Raw genomic sequence first — 17,128 nt, 5'->3', positions numbered from 1 at the left:
ACTGTTGGTGGGAATGTGAACTGGTGCAGCCACTCTGGAAAACTGTGTGGAGGTTCCTCAAAGAGTTAAAAATAGACCTGCCCTACGACCCAGCAATTGCACTGTTGGGGATTTACCCCAAAGATTCAGATGCAATGAAACGTCGGGACACCTGCACCCCGAAGTTTCTAGCAGCAAAGGCCACAATAGCCAAACTGTGGAAGGAGCCTCGGTGTCCATCGAAAGATGAATGGATAAAGAAGATGTGGTTTATGTATACAATGGAATATTACTCAGCAATTAGAAATGACAAATACCCACCATTTGCTTCAACGTGGATGGAACTGGAGGGTATTATGCTGAGTGAAATAAGTCAATCGGAGAAGGACAAACAGTGTATGTTCTCATTCATTTGGGGAATATGAATAATAGTAAAAGGGAATATAAAGGAAGGGAAAAGAAATGTTGGGAAATATCAGGAAGGGAGACAGAACATAAAGACTCCTAACTCGGGGAAACGAACTAGGGGTGGTGGAAGGGGAGGAGGGCGGGTGTTGGAGGGGAATGGGTGACGGGCACTGAGGCGGACACGACGGGATGAGCACTGGGTGTTTTTCTGTATGTTGGTAAATTGAACACCAATAAAAATTAATTTAAAAAAACACAGGATAATAGGAGAAAGACCTGCATTGAAATCAAGGCCTGCCCCTTAGTGGTTGTGCATTTTGGGGCCTGCTATTTAACCTCACTGTGTCTCCATTACTGGGGATTGATAAAGAGTTTTCCCCATAAGGTTATTGAGAAGATTAAGTGAAGTGATACATACGTACAAAGCATTTAGCATAATAGCATGCACTAAATGTAACTTCTGTTAGTAGGTAGTGGGTCCAGGTCTTAAAAGCCTTGTAAGGGATGATGCCCCAGGCTTGGCTTCTGGGAGGGAGGGAGAGACCCACTCCAGGCCTGCAACAGAGGCTACCCCAAGGCTTTGTGTGTGCTCCCTGTGTTTCCTCTCTCAGAGGCCCATTTCCTTTGCTCTCTCATCATTTCCTCTCATTCTTGCCAGTTCAAAGCCTTTTACGGTGACTCGGGGTTTGGACATTATGGGTTCAGTTTCCAGACATTTCCTGTTACCTTTCCTTTCTATCAGTTTCCTTTTTCATGGACATTCTGTTTTCTTGTGCTCCCTCGCCAGAGCACAATGAGGTGGCTAAACATTCTCATGTTTAGGGCAGCAGAGCATGGTAAAAACAGTCCTGGACTGGGTATCAGGACAGCTGTGTTTTAATTTTTCAAAATATGCGTGGGCATGTCACTTCCTCAACTTGAACCTTGGTTTCCCTGTTTTGAGAGAGAGAGAGAGAGAGAGAGAGAGAGAGCATTGACCTATACTGATGAGCAATTGGAAGGCCCAGACACCTTCCAAGTCCTTGCTATGACCTACCTTTGTGATGAGACCTTTGATCAAATTTCATATCTATCTATTGTATTCTTTAAAAAAAAAACAGAAGAATAGGGGCTCCTGGGTGGCTCAGTCAGTTAAGCGTCTGCCTTCAGCTCAGGTCAGGATCTCAGGGTCCTGGGATTGAGCCTTCCATGGGGCTCCTTGTTCAGTAGGGAGTTAGCTTCTCCTTCTCCCTCTGCCCCTCCCTGTCTTACTTGTGTGCTCTCTCTCTCAAATAAATAAATAAATAAAATCTTTTAAAAAAAAACCCAGAAGGGTAAACCAGTCTATGTAAGGCAGCCTTCCTAGAGTTGAGGAGACTTTTTGTATCACTTACCCATGGGAGTGAAGTCCAGGCATTGGCTCAGTGAATTGGGAAAAAGCAACTCATTCATCAGGCAGCATCAGCTAGAATGCCCTGAGGAGCCTGTCCTTCTGGAAAACTCGTAGCTCAGGTGTTGCTTAAGGTTTTTCAGTTGTCCTCCCAGGTCACACAAAGAGGTGTTTCCATCTGGAGAAGTTGGGTGAAGCTGGAACAGGCAGGAGGCAATCAGTGAGTCAGGGAGCAACTTAATTTAACCATATATCCCTGGTGCCTGGCACACGCTTGGGTGCTCTCTAAATGTTGCCCTGAGTGAATGGAACAAATTGCAAGGTGGCTCCATTGCCATTTTCCTGTGTGACCAGAACCAAGTCATTTCAGCTTCGTATATTTTTGTGCTTTTTATTGAAATATATTTGACCTATAACATTATGTAAATTTAAGGTGTACATGTTAATATGATACATTTCTATATCACAATACCATTGACATTGCAGTGATAATTAGCACCTCTATCATATGACATAATTATTTTTTGTAGTGGTTGGAATAATTAAGTTCTAGTCTCTTAGCAAGTTTGATGGTTATGATACAGTATTATTGTCTATATTCACTATACTGTGTGCATTAGAGGTCTAGGGCTTATTGATTACTTGTTGCAAGTTTGCTTAAAAGCAATGTCTGTTCTATCTCCCTGCCCCTTTCCAGCACCTGCTAACCATCATTTTACTCTCTGTTTTGGACCACTTTGGCTTTTTTAGATTCCTCATATACATTTCACTTCTGTAAACCTAGTTCCCAGTGACTACGATGAAGATGATTTTATCTCTTGAGGGATTGTTTTGGCCATGAAATGACAAAGTGCACATAAATGTGCTCTATGAAAACAATGCCCTAGAGCTGTAAGGCATAGAAGATGAGAAAACTTACCTACTGTTAGATTCCTCCTCCCTATCATTTTAGCGACTAAACTTCAGTGCCAATTTTCTCACTGACCATATTCTATTAAAAATAGTGAAGAATTCAAGTAATGAGACTCTATACACCCCATGGGATGCTAAGCTATTCTTAATTTTGAACAGAAAAAAAAAATGGTGCTGCTTATAAACATTTCTGCCTTTCCAGAAAAGAGCCTGCATGAGAAAAGGGTGCTTACACCTGGCATAGTCGATCCCTAAGATGACTTCCAGCCTGATGACTCCAGAGGGTGGCAGCCTCTAAAAGGACCTCAAAGGGCAGGTTCTGTTTTACTTGGCCTTGTTTTCCCACGTAGTGCCTTGCAGAGGGTCTAGCAGGCTCCCCTATTGAAACAGTAAATGCAAAATTGTGAACTGGTTGTCTGTCCAACAGACCACCACGAGATGGCGGTAAAGGCAGGTGAATTCATCCTGTTCTCTGTGCTTTCTCCATCCCGCCTCCGGCCCTCAGGTCAAATAGGGTTCATACTTCATCTCCTTTCTTCCGTTTCCTCTGCTCAAACTTACTTCTATAAACCTCAGTAAGTCTTCTTTGTTCCCCTCACTTTTAGTGAGTGTCTTTCCCGGGCTGCTCTGGAACGACACAGTATCCTAAGCCTTCTCCAAAAAAATTAAAAATATATATACATAAACAGAAACCAGTTTTAAATAGGGGTGTTGGTACAGTAGCGCCCATTTCACGGGGCTCTTGTGAGGACAAAATGAAGTGAGGCACCTAAAACTTAGTACAGGGCCTGAACTCAATAAACATCAACAAGAACTGCCATGATTATTGTTGTTACTCTTACAGGTTAGATTACCCAGGTTATCTAATAAGTGAAAGAGCTTTCAAAGGTAGGGATCAGAGGGAAAACTGGGAACAGTTCTTGCACATCCCCAGGGCAATTCTTTGGCAAAGTTAGAGTTACAGGGGTGGAAATATATGTCTGTCCACTGTGTTGCATGACTTTCTCAAACAATTTTCACCAAGTCCCACTCAGATGAATTGGGAAAAATTGCATACACATGTATCTTTCAAAAGAAAGCCTGTAAGCACTTCATCAAGCACACTGTAGGTCCTTTTTTCTATTTTTAAAGATTTATTCATTTGTTTGAGACAGAGAGAAATAATAGAAGGCAGGAGCTTAGGGACAGAGGGTCCTAAGGCGACTCTGCGCCGAGTGCAGAGCCCAACGCAGGCTGGATCTCAGGACCCTGAGATCACGACCTGAACTGAAACCAACGGCTGATCACTTAACCAATTGAGCCACCCAGGCACCCCCACACCATAGGTTCTTAATTAAAGTTTGACTTTCATCTAAAAGTTGGATCAGTTTGAACTAATGATAAGGTCTCATTCAGGTGGTTCCCCACTGGACTGTGCTTTGCAATCACAGGGGCCTCTCCCCAGAGAGAATAATTCTATAGATCTGGAGCAGGGCCTAGAAATCTGCATGTTAAAGCTGTCTCCAGACATTTGTGAGAACTAGTGGACTAATTGAAAAATGTTTAGCTGAGAGGAAAGGGGACCCAGAAGTATTGCTTATTCTGGGTGCTGTGCTGAGTGCTTTATATGTGTCATATCATTTGACCTTCACAGCTGCTCTGTGGTGTCACTTCCATTGTGCCCATAGGACTGCTAAAACTCAGAAATGTTAAATGACTTGTCCATAGTTTCAGTTTGTAAATAACAGGTCATGGTTGCAAATACCATTCTCTGCCATCCTCATGTTCATGTGCCATATGACTTCCTGGGCACACATGGACCTGGCCCAGTCTCAACTCTCTGGCTAAGTGGCAATCTTTATCATATACTTATCTGTCTGCTCAATGACTTTCTCTATAATGACATTCCTGCCTCTAGCTGGGACCTGATGAATGAATTAAACAAATACAAGAGGATTAAATGAAATAATGGATAGAATAGGTGCCTTGTAAATTGTAAAATGCTATACACATACCGGGTGGTATTATTTGTGGCATTGATTGTTACCCAGACATACTGGGCCCAAGGAGAGCATTTAGGGTCTATATCTATTGGCCAATGGAACATGGATAGAAATAGCTGATGTTCAAACCTGGTCTTGCAGATATGGGGCTAAGTCAATGGCTAGAATGAGGGTGCACCTGCTTCTGAATCTTGAGGTCTATCGGCTTGCCTGGTCTGGCATTCTAGCATTAATAAGAATTTGAAGATTCTGGCAGAAATATATAAAAGTAGAGCAGTGATGTGGCATGCTGCAGGAGGTGAGGACATGTGTGCCCTTGCTCCTTCCTCTTTTTGGACTCCATCTTTGCAGTAGAGGATGCAGCGGCTGCTGTTCAGTCTTGCTGGAGGACATCAGTCCAGAAGATCAAGTCTTGATCCTGACAGGTATATCCCCTAGAGGATGAGGCTATCCTGGGTCAGTGTGGAGTGGAGGCTCTGATCACCCTGGAAGTAGCAGGCCGCATACTTGGAGGTGAAGTCCATGGTTCCCTGGCCCATGTTGGGAAAGTAAGAAGGCAAACTCCCAAGGTGGCCAAATAGGGGAAACAGAAGAAGACAAGCTGAGCCAAGCGGAGGCTGCAGTGCAACTGGCACTTTGTCAATGTTGTACCCACCTTCGGCAAGAAAAAGGGCCTCCATGCCAACTCTTAAGTCCATTGTAATCCTGGCTTTCCCCAATAAAGCGACCTAGTCCAGTCAGAAAAAAAAGTATATAACAGTCACTCAGTAAGCATATTATGGACACATTATTTTAAGAATTGAAACACATAGTCTTCAAGAAGCTTTGAGGAGACATTTTATATATATATTTATTTTTAATATATCTATACATATTTAATATTTATTAAATATATATTTTATATAATATACATATTTAACATATATTATACATATATATACACACTGCATAGCATTATAGCATTTTAAGAATTGAAAAACATAGTCTTCAAGAAGCTTTGAGGAGACATTTTATATATATAAATATATATAGACATATATAGACATTTATTAAATACAACTATAATAATTTTAATCCCAAACCATAATGATATCAATTATCAGAAGTATTAAATACTGCTAAAGCACTTGAGAACTCTAGAACCCATTTTCTTTCTCTTATCAATCTTTTTCATCTATTTTATAGAAAAAAACCTCTGACTTTCTCCATATTCCTGAAGATACTACACACCACTTTCTTGATCCATTTCACATTCTGTGGCCAAAGTGATCTTTCAAAAATGCAAATCTGGTGTTATTCTTTAGCAATGGTTCCCCATTGCCTACAGGAAAAGGACTCGGGAAGCATGGTCTATAGGGACCTTGACCATCACTTCCATTAACACTCAAGCTCCTCCTTTTCGCCCTGAAAATACCACATTCTTTCAAACCTTCGCAACTTTGCATGTGTTCTTTCATTTTTAGAAATACCCTTCTCTTTCTCAGTGAGCTAACTTCCTACTTTTTCTTGAAAACTCCTTGCCCCCTTAGAACTGCACTTGATGCCCCTCATCTGTGTCATTGTATTGCTCTATGTCACAGCACTTATCACACTAAGTCTGTTTACTTGCTCCACTTCTGTCTCTGGCTCCCTTTTACTCAATCTAGTTTGTTGATCTTACCTATGTGAGAACAATGTATTTAAAGAGCTTACCACGATGACTTTATTAACTGAAAAAGTTCAAGTGGATGCAATCAGAAATCTATTGAGCAGATGCTAGAGGAGAGGGGCCAATTTCTAAGAGGCCAAGTATCTTACAGAGTACATGCTGAGTCAAGCAGGTCCAGAACTTGGTTTTTTACTAGTCTCTTTGAGGAAAGTACTTGTCTTAGTCTGTTTGGACTGCTGTAAGAGATGCCAAAGACTGAATGATGTATAAACAACAAATATTTTTCTCATAGTTCTGGAGGCTAAGAAGTCCAAGATCAGGGTGCCAGCAGATTTAGTGTCTGGTGAATTCTTTCTTCCTGATTCATATGTGGCAGTTTCTCGCTGTGTCTTCACATGGCAGAAGGGGGAAGGGAGTTCACTGGGGTCTCTTATATAAGGGCACTAATACTATTTATTAAGGCTTCACCCTCATGACCTAAGTGTCATGAGGTGTCCCAAAGGCTCCACTTCCACATACATTCACATTGGGCATTAGGGTTTAACACATGAGTTTTGGGGAGATGCAAACATTCAGTCTATAGCAATTTCCAAATCTCTTCTGAAATGCTGCTGCAAGTGTAGTTTGATGAGCTATAAAAAGAACAACATAGAGTGACATGAAGGTTTATTCAGGGGCAGGTGGGGGACAATCTCAAAAGACCCAGAAGCACAATTTAAGTTGACCTGAGACATGCTTCCTTGCCTTTATCCCCCATTGAAGAGAAAAGATGATTGGAGTAACTAAACCTCAGGATAGCTATGCAAGAAATAACATAAATAGGAAAGACTGGTTGACAACATACAAGGATGAGTCAGAAGCAAATGGGGAAGGTTTCAATGGCAGGGTTCAATTTTTTTGGCAAAGTGTAAGAGAAAACAATCAACCATATCAGGGCATCTCTGTCACCATGAGGATTTGGCTCTTTATTGAGTGCTACCCTGACTTTCTAACAAGTAGCTAGAAACAGTGACTACTAACAAAAACATGGTTACCTGAATTACTGAAGTTTTTCAAAGGATTTTTTTGTTTTGCCTTTTTCTCTGGCAAGGGAGCCTAACAGGCTTCTGGAATCTTCAGTGGGTTCTGGGCCTCCAGTCTGGTCTTCTGTTGATACTCATGCTTAGCCTAGAGAGTGAGAAGAGAGCTATCCTCATGGTTTTGGCTATCTTTTCACTGGGGGCTACAGTGGGGTGGGGGTGGGGAAAGGGTGTTTGGCAATTGTCCTTGAATTCATTGGCTTTGCTTTATTTTTTACAATTATTCATCCATCCTGAACCTAGCAGAGAAAGTTCTCTCTTCATTTAGCTTGGCTGCATTGAAAATATTTTTATGCTGCTACCTATGGAGACCCTATAGTTAGCAGTATCTTTCTGAACAGATGGGACCACCAGCTTCTTCCAAACCCTTGCTGCCTGCTTAATACAAAATGCAAGTCCCCATGGCAAAAATATGTTGAATAAGCAAATAGCAACCCTATCATTCCCCTCCCCCCACCATACACACCAAACAGCAATTTGGGAGGTGGGTTGCAGCCCTGGTTTCATAAGCTCAGATGGTGCTACAGTGATGAGAGGAGCAGCTGATTTTCCTGAGCTGGGTCTGCTCTGGAAAAAACTCCATCTTTATTAAGAAGAGGTCTGTTGAAGAGCTCAACCTCTCCACTCTGTCCCTAGGTACCAGATTCTCTAGTGTTCTAATCTTATACTAAGGTTTTCTAAGCAAATTCTCCCTGCCTTTCTTTTCTTCTTCTTCCACCTACTCCATTGACTCTCCCTTAGATTCTTTCTTCTGTAGATCTCTCTCTAGTTCTTCTTCTTTCCCTCCATAGAATTCCAAAAGAATCTTAGGTATCTCTCTGTAGCTGAGGTGACTGCTCTCAGGGCCAGTGCAGGCAGCCTGGTTTGAAATGATGAAGGCTGTGAAGGCCCCTCAGGTGGCTCCTAGACAGACATCTCTGCATATCTCTTCCATCTACTCTGGAAGGTGAAGTTGAGGGCAATATTCTGGTTCCCACTGCAGATCCTCCTCCATGCTTGGGGTCACTTCTTCCTTTATTTTGCCTCTGAACCTAGAGCAATGTCTCTCAAGTGCCCTGATTATTGGAGTATATAAGATGATAAAACAATATTAGTATTGTTCTATTTGCAGTCTACCTGAACTACCTCCCCAAATCCTGACGACATGAGTTCCTAGAATTTGGATGTCATTTTTGTATAGGAATATAGTCTACAGTCCATACCCCAAAGATGTTTACATTGTTAAACAGCTTTATCCTTCTTGCCCTACCCCAAAGCTCCAAGCTACTTCACAGTGCTCATCCCCTCCACCAGCCTCTTTCTTACTACATATCCAGGGCTCCTGACCTCTGATCCTGGGTCACAGCATGCCTTTTCCTAGAGTATTAGCTCCTAGAATTAGACTTTTGGCAACACTTTCATCAAATCAAAACTTCATATTATCTGAAAATTCCATTTCATCTAGGCTAGTCAGTGTTGGAAGTGTTAGTGGTCATTATATACTTGCTACATCCTTGCTTCTCTGTCTCTTCCTCCAAACTTTCAGGGGCCTAGACTTCTATCAGATGATTTTCTAAAAAGGAATACTTGAAAAACCCAAAAGACAGACTTACTTCATTTTTTATTTTTATTTTATTTTTTACTTCATTTTTTAATGAGGACTTTAATAAAGCAATTTCAGATTCATAGCAAACTTGAGGGGAAGGTGCAGAGATTTCCCATATGCCCCCCCCTGCCCCTACACATGCATAGCCTCTCCCTTTATCAACATCCTCCACCAGAGTGGTATACTTTTCACAACTGATCAGCATACATTGACACACCATAGTCACCCAAAGACCATAACTTTATGGTTCACTCTTGGTGTTGTACATTCTATACATTTGCACAAATATATATTGACATGTATCCACCATTATACTATCATACAGAGTATTTTCACTCCCCTATCAACTGTCCATGCCCTGCCTTTTCATCTTTCCCCAGACCTACCAACTCATGGCAACCATTGATCCTTTTACCATCTCCATAGTTTTTTCCTTTTTCAGATGTTATATAGTTTGAATCCTACAGTATGTAGCTTTTTCAGTTTGGCTTTTCACTTAATAATATATATTTAAGTTTCCTCCACGTTTTTGATGGCTTGATAGCTCACTTCTTTTTTTATTTTAAAGATTTTATTTTTTTATTCATGAGAGACACACACAGAGAGGCAGAGACACAGGCAGAGGGAGAAGCAGGCTCCCTGTGGGGAGCCCAGTGTGGGACTCAATCCTAGGACCCTGGGATCAAGCCCTGAGCAGAAGGCAGATGCTCAACCACTGAGCTGCCTAGGCATCTCAATAGCTCACTTCTTTTTAGTGTTCAATAATATTCCATTGTCTGGATGTACCAGTGTAAATTTATCCATTCACCTATTGAAGGATATCCTGGTTGCCTCTGAGTTTTGGCAATTATGAATAAAATTGCTATAAGCATTCTAGTGCAGGTTTTTGTGTGGACATAAGTTTTCAACTGCTTTGGATATATACTAAAGAACATGATTTCTAGATCATATGGTATAAGTATCTTTAGTTTTATTAGAATTTGTCAAACTGTCTTCCAAAGTGGTTTACTCTCCTATGCCTTTTCCCTCTTTCTCCAAGCAGGACTCCTTTCTTTAGATTAGTTCTCCAGCTTGTTGGGTTTTAAGCTGGCACTCTGAGCATGGCCTCTGCAAAGAGAGCCTCTCTGTTAGACTCTTTCCTACTCTGATTCCCAATTCTGATACCCATGCCAATACTAGACCCCACCAAAAGCATCAGCCCATGGCTAACTCCTCCCAGTAGTTCATAATGATCGATTTACAGTTGGCCAGACACCATGTCCCTAAGGACATAGGACTGGGGCTCTATGGAGAGGGGGGGTCAGTTTAAGTAGCAGTCAGTGACAATTTGTTCTCTAAACAGCAGAGATGTAATAATATAACTTAATGCTGAATCAAAGAAAATAAAGTTAAACTCCAAACCAATTTGATTTGCAACTTGGAATAAAAGCAATGTGTCTTGATTTAAATGTCAGGCCCACTGCTGAGTGATGATTTAATAACTTTTATGAGGGATCTTGTCACAGCAAATTCAACACTGGAATAGAATGACTCACAGATAGTGTGTTAGAAATTATACAGAAGAGCAAAAAAGGAACAAGCTTCTCTCAGGGATCCTCTAGAAACTTTGCATAAAGCCAATTTGCAGTTAAGACCTCTTTTCTCTCCCTATCCTACCACCCAATCTTTCTCTTCACAGATACCTATGTATGTATGTAGAGACAATCCCCAGCTGTGGTGTCAGCTCACTGTATTATTTTCTGAGGACTTGAAGAACAATTCTAGCATGGAGGCTTAGAATTGGTAGAGTCAATCTGAAAGGTGAGGCAGCAGTGAGCCTGGCTATTTCTGAAAGGGACCTCAAGAACTCATCTAGTCTTTATTGCTCTGTCTTTAGGCAGGCACTTAACTACTTTCTCCAATTTTAAGAGTGAGAGGGCTGAAATCCTATGGGGTTAAGAGATTTCTTCAGACTCCTGTCTCCTGACTCCCAGGGAATCAGTGCTTCCTCCTGAATACCTTGTGAGATCTCTCTCCTTAACTTCCCCAGCTTCCCTGGGATAGCATACTAGAATTCTCAAAGCTAACCATGCTCCAGTTCCAGTCAGCTTCCCAGGTCAGTAGGAAACCATGCACAGCTGTTTTTAAGGAAGAAGATTCCATTCTGCTGGCCTAATATTCAGTCATCAAGATTCATTTTGGAGGTAATTCAAAGTGTAAATATTTGATGTTTACCTAGATGAGGGTTGCTTGACCTCAAAAATACTGGCATTTTTTGCCAGATCATTTTTTGTTGTGGGAGGCTATTTTATGTATTGTTGGATGTGTACCAGCATCCCTGTCCTCTGGTTCAGTGGTCTCTTCCTAGAGTATACAACTGCCTCCAATCCTTTTTATACAGAGATTGTAGGTTAATCTTCCCAAACTATACTTCTAACTCAGTCATTCTTAATGGAAAGCAATTCACTCCACCCCTGCTTCCAGTAATACTTGACAATGTCTGTTGATATTTTTGGTTTCCATAACTCAGAGGGGAGGGATAAGGGGCAGGCATCTAGTAGGTAGAGGCCAGGGTGCTACAATACACAAGACAAGCCTCCCCACCCCACCACACCTCACCTCACTCCCATACAACAAAGGTTTTTTTGGGGGCCAAAATATCTATAGTGCCAAGGTTGAGAAACCTTGTTTTATCATGTCATCCTCTGATCAGAAAATTTCCATGATTCCCCATTGCTCATGAGAAAGATGCCAGATTTCATGGCTCCTCCTGGTCTAGAGTCAGCTTATTATTTGCCAACTATAGCTCCTTTTCTGAAGCAACTCTGAATGGAGTACTGTTTCTGAAACATGTGGTCAACTTTCTCACTTATATAACTTTGCTCACACCAACCACTCCCACTGCCTAGAATGCCCACTTCCCACTGCTTAAGTCAAGTTGAAATGCTATCTTCCCTGCAAAACCATTATCTGAGCCTGAATTCTCCCAGACACAAATAATTCTTCTTTTCTTAGATATTCCTATAGTATTTCCATCATATGTCTCTTAAAGCATTTATCATGTTCATAGCAAAATGGAAATTTTAGGTTGGAAGGGGCTTTTAAAAATCTGTCTGGCAGAATTCGCTTCACTTAAAGCAAAGGAAATTGAGACACAGAAAGCTGAAGTGATTAGTTGAAGGCATACTTTCCCATAAATCTTAGACCATAGTAACTTGTATCCTTGGCTCCACTCTCCTGGCATGGTTAAAATAGATGACCATGGACTTTCAGTGCTGGCATTCACATCTGAACTCTGACACTTGTAAGTTGACAGAGTAACTTGTCTCTCTGAGACTCTGTCTTCTTATCTGTTAATGATAATAATTGTGGCTGTCATGAGAATCAAATAGGATGGTGTATCCAAAGTGTCTGGCACATAATATGTTCTTAACAAATGTTCATTAGATGAATAATCAATGGTGCTTCAGAGAGTAGGATTTAGGAATTGGTGATGGTCCATGGACTTCACTAAAGAGTGATTGGAGGTGAAGGGTGATAGTTCATTGTTACTGCTCCTTGTTTTGCACCCTTCCATAGAAAACACAAATTCCTTTATAGGCCATTGGACAAATGTCCAAGCTTTCTGTGAAGTAGGTGAATATTGACAGCAGCTCTCAACTTGAATATATAGTTCTTGAAAGGTTTGCTTTTTCCCCCTCCTTTTGCAATGCTACTGATATAACCTCTCTATTTCCTCAGGCAGATAACAGGTAGGGTTGGTGGGAGAAGGTTGGATAGAAGATCTACTTACTCTACTTCTCCTGGGCAACCTACATGGAGCAGCTTAGAGTTGAGGTGCTGTTCAGTGGCCTAACAGGAGTCTCTGTGAAAGGCAAGTCTGAGTGCATTTGTTGTGGCAAGGGGAGCACTTTGGTCCTGGCTCCTGTGATACCTGGCTCTGACCTGACTGTTAAAAGGTTAATCAAGTCCTGTTAGCTAGCTCTTCACTCTGGAGCTGCCCACTCTGTCAGCTTTCTTCCTGCCTAGGGCTTTGGGGGAATCGCATGCTATGCATTTATTCCTTTCATTTACAGAAACAACTCTTTTCCTGATCCCAGGGTGCATGTATCTAATAAAAATATCCCTGCTACTCTAATGGAGGGATGACCTGACAAGCAACTCAAGAAAGAATGAGACGTCTGATGCCTTGTCTAGACTACATTGGGAGCATGCCAGAGAAGAGGAAGTTGGGTCCACCCCAGAGCTGGCTCCTGTCTACTCTACCATGTAAGCACAGGAGATTTTGGTTAGAGGGATTATGAGAGAAGCTCAGGTGAACCTATTACAAATTAATTTAGATTCCTCCTCTTTAGGGCTTACAGGTCAAGGGTCCTGGAAGAGAAAAATGGCTTTCGGGGGATGAGGAAACCAGTAGAGGGCAGAGTACCAGATTGATAGTAGAGACTTTGGTCTGAATCCCTGCTTCTACCTCCCTGCTTCTGAGAGAGTTCCCAGGGCTGTCAACTAAGCCTCACATTCCTGTCTGTGAAATGGGCACAATAAAAACTTCAGCCTTCCCTAAGGATGGCTGAAGTTGAAGGTTTGCCCATCTCTAGAATTTTCACCTTGTGAAACCCAAAGCATTGTGTAAAACCTCCTAGTTTTAGGGAGTATGTGTGTATTCTAAGGGGAGGTGTGACAAGGTAGGGGGAGGGTACAAATTTATTGGCTGCTTCCTCAATATGATATTCCTCAGTGGACTCTTCTCAGAGTCCCAGCTTTATTGTTCATGGTGAGGCCACTTTGTAGATAGTTGAATTATTTTTTCTAAGAAGGGTACTCTTTCAAATTCACTCCATCTGTCTAAGGATTGCATTGTTTCCATATCTACTATAGTCTGGCTCTCACTAGTATTTTTTGTACGGGGCCATCGGACTTCAAGAAGTTATATGACTGCCACCATCTATTGGTAGAGTACTATCTCTGCTAAAGAACTAAAATTGTCACATTGGCCATGGCAAGGGATAAGGGATTCACTCATTCATTCAAGTATAGAAGGAAGTATACACAATGCTAATGAAGACCTCTGATGAAGGAATTTGACTTAGGGAAGTCAGGGAAGGCTTTGCTAAGGATTTATGATTGGGCTGAGCTTTGACGAATGACTGAACATTGACTAGGCAGAGAGTGGTGGGAAGTATTTGTTTTTATGTGCACATGCAGTAAGCATTTCAGGCAATGGAATATGCATAGGCCTTATGGTAGTAAGGACTGTAGCACATTCCAGGAACAAATAGAATAGTACTATAGCTGGTTTTATAACTTTAATAAAAAATTTAAACCATAGGTTTGGATGTTGAGGATTAAAAATTCAAGTGTACCCATCTTTGGAGTATTGTTAGGCTAAAATATACATAATGATCAACCACTGTTAACAGAGCATGGGAGGCATTATCAAGAAAGAGACAAATACATCTGCACTGTTGAGCCAACAATCTGGAAGCGGGTAAAAGGCAGATGAAAAATATATGATATGTAAATTTTCCTCTTAATTTGTCAAACAGTAACCCACGTAAGGGATGCATGAATAAACTCTTGGAGGGCTACCTGGTTGAGGTGACTTGAGCCCACTGGCGTCAATGTGGGAAAGCTTCCTGAAAGTACTAGATAGTGTTCTGAGAAAGATATGAATCGATGAATAAGAGGAAAGAAGTTGTTTCTGGCAGGAGAGAGAGTATGAATAATAATTTGGTGGTGGTAGGAACACTATTTCTGAGATAAGAAATTGAGGGTAAATTAGGCTGGCCTGAACAGAGGAACAAAGGAGTTTAACTTGGGGCCATCTTATACTCTTTATATGACATGCCAACTAGTCAATTAAAGGAAGGAAAATTAAGGTTCACTGAACACCATGTGAACAGAAACAATTGGTTATTAGGAAGTAAATTGTCAACATCAGTCTTGACATCTCCAACTGACTGACTGTAGTCAGGAGTAGCTTTCTGCAAGACTGTGAGGTAGGTGAAGGTCACTGCCTACCTCTTTTCTTGGGGCCCCTCTGCAATTTTCCATTAGTGGCATCTGCTCCAATTTCTGGAGTCTTGTTTGCTTAAGCACTTGATTTTAACAATTCATTGTTACTCTGTTCCCTTATAAATTAATGGCTCTCCTTCTTTCTTTGGGCATTGACATTTTTGGATGGAATGTTCTTTGAGAAAACACAAATATTTCAAAGGACAGAATCTACCTCTGATTGAAAGGCAGGTGGTGGAGTGGATATTTTTGAGCAGGTGACCTTTCCTATTACCCTTCAAAATGAAACTACCACCTTACAAGCTCTGCCTTGATTCCAATGCGTATTTTTTCCCTGGAGATGCTGAAAGGGGTAGGTTAAGATAAAGGCATGTAACAAGGGGCAAGGGATTTTTATTTTTGTGCCTGTCAAATCTCCTGATGATGCAGAAAAAAATGATTCTTTGGAAATAGACCCTGTACTGCAGTACATCTGTGTGGTGAAAAATGTAGAGCTTTAGAGTAGAGATTTGCCAGGGTTTATATCCTGACTCTACTGCTGTGTGATCTTTCGCAATTGCCTTAACCTGTGCCTCAGGTTACCTCATCCTACATAAAACAGAGATAACAAAGAGTGCCTATTTCACATAGTTACTGTAATGATCAATGGGATGTATGTCTAAGGAGTTTTGCATAGTTCTTGACACTTGATCAAGTTGTTCTTATCATCAACTTCATTAGCAGTACCACCACCACTACCACCCACACCACCCTCAGGTTCCTACTGTAACAAAATAACATTTTATAACTTCTTACTAAAGCAAATACCAGCCATTAGCAAAAAAGGAAAAGAAGAAACAAGAAGCCCAGTTGCACTCAGTTTCATAGTTTCACATTAACCCTAACACCCCAAGGAGAATGTCTGAGAAGACAACACAACCCTCATGTCTCTGTCCCTATTTCTACAGGTACCTGTCGGCTTGGCTGGGCCTATTACTGTGCTGGAGGTGGAGCAGCTGCAGCCATGTTGATCTGTACCTGGCTCTCTTGCTTTGCTGGAAGAAACCCCAAGCCTGTCATGTTGGCAGAGAGTATCATGAGGAACACCAATTCTTATGCCATGGAGCTTGACCACTGCCTCAAACCTTGAGTTTTGGCAAAAGATTGGAGAGAGTGGGAAAGAGAAAGGAAGAGAGCCTTGAAAAGAGGCCAGTAATGTAGCCTCCTGTTTGCATGCTTTTTAACTCACCATTCATTTCCACCTTCCCATAAGCCAGTAGGTCAGTGGCTATTTACAAAATTCATCAACAACAATGATTCTCTTAAATGTTTACCTAGCTGGTGAGTACCCACTAGCCCTCAAGTCCCAGAGTGCTCCTTTATGCAAAATAAGGAGAAGATCCTCACCTGAAAGATAACTTCACAATCAGGCAGATCTTCAGAGTTCTACAGATCCTGTCTATCACTTAAAGGCTGTGTAGGAACACATGTGCAGGGAAGGACCAGGAGATGAACAGGGCTGGTTCCTACACTCCATGTATATGGCCCTCCCCCTGGTATTTATTGCCATATCCAAACGTCTATGGAATGCCACTGTTCAAATTTTTGCAGACTTCTCAGGACTATACCTTAACTCTTCCTATTTTCTCTTGCTTCTTTTCCTTTCCAGTTGTGGGGAAGCCTATGGAGAAGGTGACTCACAATGGGAAAAACACTAATCAAGGATAGTTGCATAGAATCTAAAACCCCTTCCTCATTATGCTTTAGAATATTCACAAGAGTTCATTTTGTGTTCTGGCTGGGTGACTGGCATCAAAATAGTGGCAAGTATTCCCTAATCCCTTATAGATACAGAAATGGCGTTCATCCAGTGTTCTGAGCAGAGATTAGCATTTGTTGTACACTCAATAAACATGAATTCACAATGATGATGACAAAGATGTTTCTGCTGGCACCTTATTAAAATTTCTATTAGAGTTCATTTTTATTGACTAGGAAATTCACAGTAGCTTTTTGTCCCTATAGTCATTCCTTGCATGATATAAGTTTCTCTTTCTGTTTCTAAGATTGCTCATCAAATGCCTTTCCCTCCATCATAACAGGAGTGAATTAGACATGAAAGAGCACAGCTCTGATTTCAACTAGGGCTGATATATTTTTAGGGCTGGCCTCCATCCCATCCGTGCTCAAAGC

The 17,128-nt window shown here is 41.4% G+C and overlaps 1 protein-coding gene across 2 annotated transcripts in view; it reads left to right on the top strand.

The window, feature by feature from the left end:
- The window catches only part of LHFPL1 (LHFPL tetraspan subfamily member 1), a 55,856-nt gene extending 39,014 nt beyond the window's left edge, over nucleotides 1-16,842 (top strand). For both annotated transcript variants that reach the window (XM_041741451.1, XM_041741452.1), the window contains exon 4: nucleotides 15,904-16,842. In XM_041741451.1, coding sequence (XP_041597385.1) covers nucleotides 15,904-16,085 — 182 coding nt within the window. In that variant the 3' untranslated portion in view covers nucleotides 16,086-16,842. The remainder of the gene's footprint in view (nucleotides 1-15,903) is intronic.
- Nucleotides 16,843-17,128: the final 286 nt, after the last annotated feature.

Source organism: Vulpes lagopus, chromosome X (genome assembly GCF_018345385.1).
Source record: "Vulpes lagopus strain Blue_001 chromosome X, ASM1834538v1, whole genome shotgun sequence".
Classification (NCBI taxonomy): domain Eukaryota; kingdom Metazoa; phylum Chordata; class Mammalia; order Carnivora; family Canidae; genus Vulpes; species Vulpes lagopus.
The sequence above is the reverse complement of the archived record's forward strand: the minus strand, read 5'-3'. Positions and strand labels throughout refer to the sequence as shown.